Here is an 8491-nt window from a genome sequence, read left to right as displayed (position 1 = left end):
GTTTTCACAGGCAGGATGTGCTACATATTTCAGGGAGAATCCTGTCCTCTGATTATCACAGCAGCCTAGTTTAGGTGGTGGTGTTTTTTTTTTTTTTTTTTTTTTTTTTAAAAAAAAAAAAAAAAAAGCCTGCTCCCTCCCTGACAAAGTAATTTATTAAGCCCAGACAGTTGTTTCTGACCTTTGCTCTCCTCTCAGGGTGATGATTTGACTAAAAAAGGATGCATCTGCCAAGCCTTTGCTTGAGCTGAGGTCCTTCCTAGATTGCAGTGAGCAGAAAAATGAAGTACTTAGCAGTTAGACCTTTGTTATTCCAAAGGGTGCCTGTTACTTTTCAGGAACCCTTTAGCAGTAAGATTTCTGGTCAAGAAACCCAACTCTATCCAAGTTAATTAAGAGTCAGTTCACAGGTTATGTTATAAAGGACTGTCAGTCTGAAAGTGTTTATTGCTTACTTAATACATTACATAAGTTAAAACACTTAAGTTCCTATTGCAGTGCAGGTAACCACACTTCCTAGAATGCTTTTAAAGCCCTAAGCCGTCAGCACAAAGATACATCCCACAGCCCCACTCAAAGCAGCACAAACTCAAGTCCAGGGTCCAGATTTATCCGGACAGGCAGCTGCTTGGAATGCTGCTCATGCCTTCAGCTCCTACCTTGCAAATCTTCAGACCATGAGGTTGATTTTTCAGGATGCCAGATGATCTCCTAAAGGGAGTGACCGAGATCTGCTGCTCACGCAGTTTAACCAGGTTTGATATGGGACTTACAGAGCTGTGCAGCTGAGAAGGTCTCCTACTGAAGAGAAAGAACTTACAGGGGCTCTGTGCTTAATCTAAGCAGGTTTGCCATTAGATAAGCAGCTTCCAAAATCCAGTCAGTGGTGTCCCCACCACTGGTGAGCGATTCGATCTTCGTGGTCGGTCACTAGGGTCCTGTTACTGCATTCTTCCCAACGTGTGACCTTCCCATTCTCAACCAAGATAAATTTCCACTCTACTTTGGTGTCTACTGGCAAGCTAACGGATTCAGACCAGAAGCCATCCTTGTCGTACTTGAGGGGAACGTAGCTGTGCCACTGGCCAAGACACTCGTGGTCACCGGTAACGCCGATCAGCTGAGCGTCGGAGTGAGTGATGTAGTGCACGCGGAAAGTCACGTGGATATTCTGAAACATTGGGGGCACCGCTGCAACTCGCTTTGCTTTCAGGTCCCCATCGGGGCAGTCGCTTTGTTCCCATTCCTTGCTGTCCGAGTCTTCCACGCTGCCATTCCTGCCGGCCTCCCCCCAGTCCAGGTGCTCAGACACCACCTCCCACTCTTCCTGGTCCAGGTCCCGAACCTGGGCTGGCTGTCCCAGCTGCTCCTCGCTTCCATCCTTACAAACACCGCCAGAGCTCATCACGCACCATCCATCGCTCCCCTGTCCCACCGGGGGTCTCGGTTGCCCAGCCTGGCCACCACGCACATCAACTGGATGCTCCCCGGCGTCGGGCTCCGAGGCAGCAGCACATGGCTTTGCCAGCTCCTTCTCCGGAGCTCTGCAGGCCGCCCTGCTGCTCTCAGCGTGGTTATGCTGCGGCGCATCCTCCCCTGCTTCTTGAGGGCTCGACAGCGCAGCAGTAGCTTTGGCTTGCTGCAGCACTTGCTCACCGCTCGCCAGAAGATCCTCTAAGCACAACAATTAAAAAGAAAAAAGAAAAAAGAATGGTTAAGGTCAGCAGCAAGCCCAAACCCCTGCAGATGCAGGGCAAGTCCCCCCCGCAGCAGCACCAGCAGCAGCAGCAGCAGCCCCCCGCTCGCTACCTGTGCCCTCCGCTTCGCCCCTCGCCCTCGGGGCCTCCCCGGCCGCCTCCCCGCCGCTCTCCTGGCCTCTCCCGTCGCCGCTGCCGTACCAGAGCCAGGCGACGAGCGCGGCCAGCAGCCCCACCACCAGCGCCGGCCACAGCCCCGCTCCCAGCCAGCCCCAGCCGCGGGGCTCTGCGGGCAGCGCGGCGGGCAGGCGCGGGGAGCCGGGCGGCTGCCGCAGCACCGGGGGGCCGCGGTCGCGGGCCATGGCCGGGCGCTGGCACCGGGGGCTGCCCCCGGCCCGCCCCCGCCGCCCAGCTTTAAGCCGGGTGCCGGAGCCGCCCCCGGGGCGGGCCGCAGGTCCCCCGGGTGCTGGCTGGCAGGAGGGAGGAGGCAGGCAGCGAGGCTCGGAATGAGCCGGGGGAGAAAAAGTTGCGAGATTTGCCCCCCCTCCCCTCCGTTTTCTATCATCTCTCCTTTTTTTTTTTTCTGCTTCTCCGCGTTTAAATCTGCACGAGGTGGCCGTGCGGCAAGTGGTTTATGTCACGGATAACCGAGGAACTGAGCAGAGCTCACACGCAAAAGTTGGGGAGCGAGTGCTTGGTTTGCATTCCTCTTTTTAAATAAAAAGCATTCGTGAGCAGCGAGCTTGTACCTGTAGTAGCCGCAGAAGTTTGCGCAGTTTAATTTGAACAGTGCAGGGTGGTGAAAAAAAAAAGAAAAAAGCCATGCTTTCTCTGCTGTCCCTGAGAACTGAGTTAAGTTTACCCCTAATTTTGTAATGCTCGCATCATACTCTAATGCTTACAATTGGATTTCTTAGCACGGTCCTGCTCTTCCATCTTCTGCATTGTTAAGCTCAGGAAGCTTTGTTGGACTACCAGGACTTCAGGTTCCATTAGCACAGAGGACACTTGACAGTTGTTTTAATTTAACTTCATGTTACCACCCAATTCCTCCTGAAGTGAGGATGTCAAATTTTGATTCGAAATGTAAGAGCTATATAGATAAACCTTACACTAGGTAATAAGAAATTTGCATAATTGCAATTTATGGCTTGCAACGTGTTTCAAATCAGTAATCCTGGAGTGACAAGCTGTGAAAATGTTTGTCAGTCCAGCAAGGGTCAGGCTACTCACACCAAAGTTTAACACCAGAGGAAGAATTACAGGAGGCAGTTCCAGTCCTTTTTTACCACTTTTTTTTTTTTTTTTTTAATATCCTTTATCTAAGCAAGGGCGTTGGTTTCCAAATCCGACTGATGAGCTTTTATCATCTATCTCATTAGAAAAGAGAATGGCTAAGTGGATGTCCAAATAAGTCTATTTCCAGAGTGTGAACTTCCTAATCTTTCGGTGTCATTAAGAGCAGTGCTGCCTTAGCTTAACAGGACAGTAAATGTCATCCAAATTTATGGCAGCACAAGTGTGCAGTCTTCAGAGTGAAGTTCCCTGGCTCATGTGGTATACAGTGGCCTAGGTGAATACACAGAATTCATCATCTAAATATTTCTCCTTTTGTTGCTTACCACAGAAAGCCTTCTCTGGAGTCCTGCTCCAACAAAGTACGGAGCTTGTGCGTGGGTATAAATATCCACTTTGATGTGTGGGATGGGTTCAGACACATTAAACATGCACTGCTCAGATCTCCTGTCCAATAATACAGTGAAAGAAAAGAGCTGAGAAGCTCGGACCTGCCTGGGCACTTCCTTAGTGAATCTGTTTTTGGGTGCACTCTCTTTTACCACTGTTGATGCTTCAAGGGGATATAGGTACCTTCAGTATAGCCTTGCTATGTAAAACAGCTGGCTGCCTGTAATAATTTAACTATTTAGACTTCTTGCATAGTAGATTATATTTTTGTAGCTTACTTAAATCCCTTTTTTCTAGCCTTCATTGCAGAGACATTCCCATGTATTTATACACCACGTCACCCAGCTGGGATTCTCAGGGCACAAGAAGCTACCGACTGTTAGGCAGTGTGTACTGCAGTTTAAACTTCCTGATCGTCTCACTGAAGCAGAGCAGACTGAAATCAATAATCATCCTATCTTTACAACAGAAGAGCATCCTGCTGCCAGCCCTCAGCAAAGCCAGAGGTGGTGTTGGGAGCTGCTAACCCCAACATTTCTTTTCTTAAATTAGCCGGTAAAGTGGCTTAGAAAGGAAGAGGCACCAAACTAGCACAGCTACGAAGTGACTACTGCAAAAATCCTTAAGGAACAGCTTATTTTGAAGACATAGAAGTGAAAGTGATGAAAGGCAAAGGGACAATCTAAAAGCAGGGTGCTTCTTTTATAAAGGCATAGTTTTCCTCTGGTTCTACTCATCTTCCATGCTCATAAAAGTCTGTTGCTCAGTCTCCTTTTCACCCAGGGTCTGAAGAAGAAACTAAAATAGAGCACACAGAGTGCTTTGAGTGCTCAGGGAGTAATTGCTGCTTAATGTAATGCATTTGAGTGACTAGGAAGAGTCGCAAAGGACCAAGGTGCCACCAGAGACAAGCTTCCTCTTCTCCCAGGCAGGGAAGGACAGTTCTGTAACCCAGTTTCCTGAGGAAGTCCTGTGTAGTCCCCAGAGGACAGCAGCTACTTTTGCTCAGTTGCTTCCAGGTGCCATCAGCATCCACTGATATAAATCCACTTTGAGTACTGTTGCCTCCTAGACCTGGGCCTTCCCTATAATCTGCTGTTGAATGGCCATTTCTGATGAACTGGCCACAGTTCAGAGGTGAGAGAGATCTCGGTGAGCAAGAGGTTCAGTAGAAAACACAATTCTAACCATGATTACTTGCTTGTGGTGGCTGCAGTTGGTGGCAGGACCAGAAAGGGCTTCATAATTTGAAGACTGCCTGGTAGGATTGTATGTGAGCCCAGCCTAAATCAGTGCTGTTGCAGAAAGGAATTGTCTGGCCCTTCAGCTCCTGTGTCCTCACTCCCTGTTTCATGGAGGCCTTTGCTTTCACATGGCCATTAAAATGGGTCAGATTAGGTAAGTGATTCAGCTGAAAATAAACTCAGAAAATAAAATTTAAAAAAAAAATAAATCCTTTTCATCCATACAAATACATGTGCCAACAGAGGGGAGAAAACAAGAATGGGTGGCTAAAGGAAAGGCAGCCCTTTCTTTCTGAGGCTGCGTGGATTTATGCTGGATATAACTATAGTTCTAGGTGGTTCAATCACAGTTGTAACAAAGGCCAAGGTGGCAGAGAATTTGTGCTTTGTAACTGCTCTTAGGCTGTCTATAATTAATTTCATATCTTTTTTTTTTTTTTTTTTTTTTTTTTTTTTTAATATGTATCCTCTGCAAATGCAAAGTTTGAAATTCCTGAGCCCCTGATGACTTACTGAGAGTTACAAGCAGAAATGCTTGACAGGAGAGAAGTGAGAAGGGTGATGGCCCAAAAGCTCCCACGATGCTGAGGAATGAAGTTCCTGCTCCGAAGCAAAGGTACAGATTGTCACAGTCTTACTTCCATAGGAATTACTTCTATAGGAATTCCTGAAATGTGGGATGTGGGAACATCTGCCTCCTGGGAGAATTTCCAAAGCAGATTAACAGATGTGCTCCATAATGCATCTTGCATTTTTTAAAGCTTTCATTGAACCAAACAAAGCAACAGTACAGTAAATGGGCAAGGAGGCGGTTTCTCAAGTTCTCAGGGACACTACCAATTCTGTTTCTAATTCACAATCGTAGCTTGTTCATGGGATTGTTTGTGACATGGCATTAATTTGGAAGCGTGTGCTCTGTGAACACCAAGGCTTTGTTGCACCGTTGTTCACTCAGTCGATGCGGTAGCAGTTGCTGAAACTTATTTTGAAAAGCTACATGTGACTTTGCAGAATTACCAGCCAGCTGAGTGGTGTGAGATCAGGAGCCTCAAACTTGCCACCTCTTCACATCTCAGAACCACAGCAGTAGGGTGGATATTTAGTGTTACAATTCTATAACCAGCCATGCAGCCATAGCTGTTTGGAAGCCCGAGCCCCACGTGCAGTCGCCCAGATGAACTTTCTGAATTTTATCCTGTAAGCTGTGCCATCTAGTGTGCTGACAAGGAATCTCAGCTGGAGCTTCAGAGCATGTGAGAAGTGCCCTGCTGAAATCAGAGCAGTGGTGCATCCATCAGGCTGTTCTGGCGCCGGCAGCGGCAGTAGGATGCTATTTAGGGAGCACTCGGGAGTCTGGCTGCGTTCCACTGTTATTCTCCTGGTATAGATTTGCTGTTTTGAGGACTGTACTGCTCTCAAACCACCGCTGTGTGTGTACAGTGCTTCTTCCAGTTTTGTAACAGAACAAAATAGAAACATGAACAAGTAGAGGAGAAATAAAAACTATGGAGCCCTGTTTTGTCCTTCGGCTGTACTCCTGGGGCATCGAGAAGTTCTGCAGACATGTTGAGAATGAGAGTTTGGCCCAGGAAGCTTTATGGAGGTTTGCAGGGAGCTCTTCCTGAGCACAACAGGAGCGTGCCTAAAAACCCAGCGGCAGTTTTATGAGGCTCAGTTGAGCTGGAAAAGGAGAACAGGTCGCAGGTGAGGTTGGTGCCAGGTAGCAGATTGCCTAAAATGAATGAAGGCTGTCGGTGTTTGCACACTGCCGGACCTTACACTGTGGCTTCTTGGTGTGACAGAATGAAAGCCAAGCAATCTTTGTCAGGTGAATAGTAAGAGACATCCTTCTACTATCACTGCACTGCAAAAGGAACAACATCATCTTGTAGATACCTTACTAAGAGCTCACAAAGCTTAGTCTAAAGTATCTTTCACCAGGAACCAAGTTAAAATCTCAGCTGAGCAGTCATGGTGCCTTTCTGCTGCCATGGGGGTTTTCTTGAAAGTTGTTTGAATCTTTTCACATTGGGTCCCCACCCAACCAAGTAGAAAAATGGGAAGGGCAAAGTATTAATATACTTCGGACGTGCTCCACAGTCCTGGAAGAAGCTGTAACCCTGACTGTCTTTCTGTACCACCCCTTCCACAAATTAATTGTGAGTGTCTTGGCTATGAGCACCTGACCCTCTTCCCTGTGCAGTATTTGGCAGTAGCCAGCAGGTGGCACGTGAGGAGAATGCCTGGCTGTGAAAGCTCTCCCTGCCAGTGCACAGGGGGTTTCTCTCAGCTCCTGCTAGCTTTGGAAGAGCAACGTTTTACACATCTTCTGTCAAAGAAGGCGTTTTCTACAAGAACACACTGAAAATTCGAATGTTTGCAGTTCTAATAGTAAAACTGAGGTTTTCTAAGACAGTAAAGCTTAGCTGTATCTTAAGGACTTTGTTCTTCGTAGCCACCAAAAGAATTGTAAAATACAAGAGGGACTGTGAATTCTCTTCCAGAAACTTTTGATCTTAACAATCAAGCAGCACTGGTCTGTTTTACCTTTCTGCCTTAAGACAGCATTAACCTGATGATGATTAGGTAACCTGATCTTGAAAGACAGAGAAACCAGAGCCTTCAGGACAATGTATTTCATTATTTAACTTTCCCTTCTATTAATTTTTTTTGCTAGTTTTTAATGTGTTCCCCCTCAGCTCACTTCCCCTATCCCAGAGAAATGTGGGGTGGAAATTGGAAACTTCCAGTGGTTTGTATCACCCTTCTGCTTTATTGGAACTTCTTAGGCATGTCCTCAGTTATTGCTTATCCGTACTCCATAACTCAGTTTGCTCCATCTCTGTATGTTGGCCGTAGGTGTGTAGGCATTCCTGTGACTCTCCCTGCCCTCTTTTGAATCCCTTTACAACTCCCTTAAAGAATAGTGACAAAACCTGGACACTGATGTCATCCCCTGAGGTGTTCTTACCCAGGCTGAGAAGAGCAAAGGACGATCTCACATTCATCTTTGTTCTCATGATAGGTGCTTCCCTTTTTCTGCATGACTTGGCGTTTGCTGACATTTACAGTCTCCTGCAATCCCTATATGCTTCTCTGCTGAACTTTAGCCTAGCCAGTTGTTCCTCATTCAGTATTGGCACAGCTGAGTTGTGACTGGGGGAAGTAATTCAGCCCTGGTTTTGTAGTCTCTTCTTTATTTTCCCAGGTGTTGTATGACACACTGGGATCATTGTAAATCCATTTGAAGCCCTTCATCATCCTTGTTGTGTTTTCTGCCTGGGTGTCATTGGCAAATTGGATAGGTTCTTTGGAAATGCACTCTTTTTCCATGGATTTTCAAGGAAACAGCTAGTGACTGTGTTTGTTCTAACATTTTTTCCATAGCACAATACATTTCATCTTCGCGTAGCTGACTCAAACAATTAAGAGGTTTAATTACTATGCAACCTGTTCTATCCCTGTTGCATCCTGATATCTTCATCCTTTCTCACTACTGGTAATAGTCTTAGCTATATGACTGTGGTTGAGCTTTCTGGTAGCAGGAGGCAGAGAAAGTTTTGTCTATTTAAGCATCATTTGTTGTTAGCTTTGTTCTCCACTGAAAAAAAATACCTCCCTTGGTGTTTTGCTCATTAGAAATGTACATAAGGAATGACTCCTTCTTATCTAATGTCACTTGCTATGTGCATCTCAGTGTTACTTTTCTTAGTTTTCCCTAGGTACTAATGCTGCTCTTTCCTAATTTTCCTTAGTAGTCTGTCTTGGAATTCCCTCTTGGGTTTGAGGGAGAGCTTATCATCAGTGGCTCATCAGGCCAGTCTCTTACAGCATATCCCGTGCTTCCTCTAAATATGTGTATGA

At 46.5% G+C, this 8491-nt stretch overlaps 1 protein-coding gene across 1 annotated transcript; it reads right to left on the bottom strand.

Moving 5' to 3' along the window:
• Positions 1–434: 434 nt before the first annotated feature.
• STBD1 (starch binding domain 1) lies at positions 435–2059 on the bottom strand. Its single transcript, XM_032186885.1, has 2 exons — positions 1810–2059; positions 435–1674 (listed from the first exon to the last, which is right to left on the bottom strand). The coding sequence occupies exons 1-2, from the start codon at positions 2057–2059 to the stop codon at positions 881–883; spliced, it is 1044 nt and encodes a 347-aa protein (XP_032042776.1). The 3' UTR covers positions 435–880.
• Between the last annotated feature and the right edge of the window lie 6432 nt (positions 2060–8491).

The sequence above is a fragment of the Aythya fuligula genome, chromosome 4, assembly GCF_009819795.1.
Source record: "Aythya fuligula isolate bAytFul2 chromosome 4, bAytFul2.pri, whole genome shotgun sequence".
In the NCBI taxonomy this organism is placed as follows: Eukaryota; Metazoa; Chordata; class Aves; order Anseriformes; family Anatidae; genus Aythya; species Aythya fuligula.
This window is presented reverse-complemented; position numbering and strand designations above follow the sequence as displayed.

Excerpts from the sequence above, each read along its gene's own strand:
- STBD1 (XM_032186885.1), bottom strand. The coding sequence starts at position 2,059 with ATGGCCCGCGACCGCGGCCCCCCGGTGCTGCGGCAGCCGCCCGGCTCC. Across the intron at positions 1,675-1,809 it reads GGGCGAAGCGGAGGGCACAG|AGGATCTTCTGGCGAGCGGT; the intron begins GTAGCGAGCGGG and ends TGTTGTGCTTAG.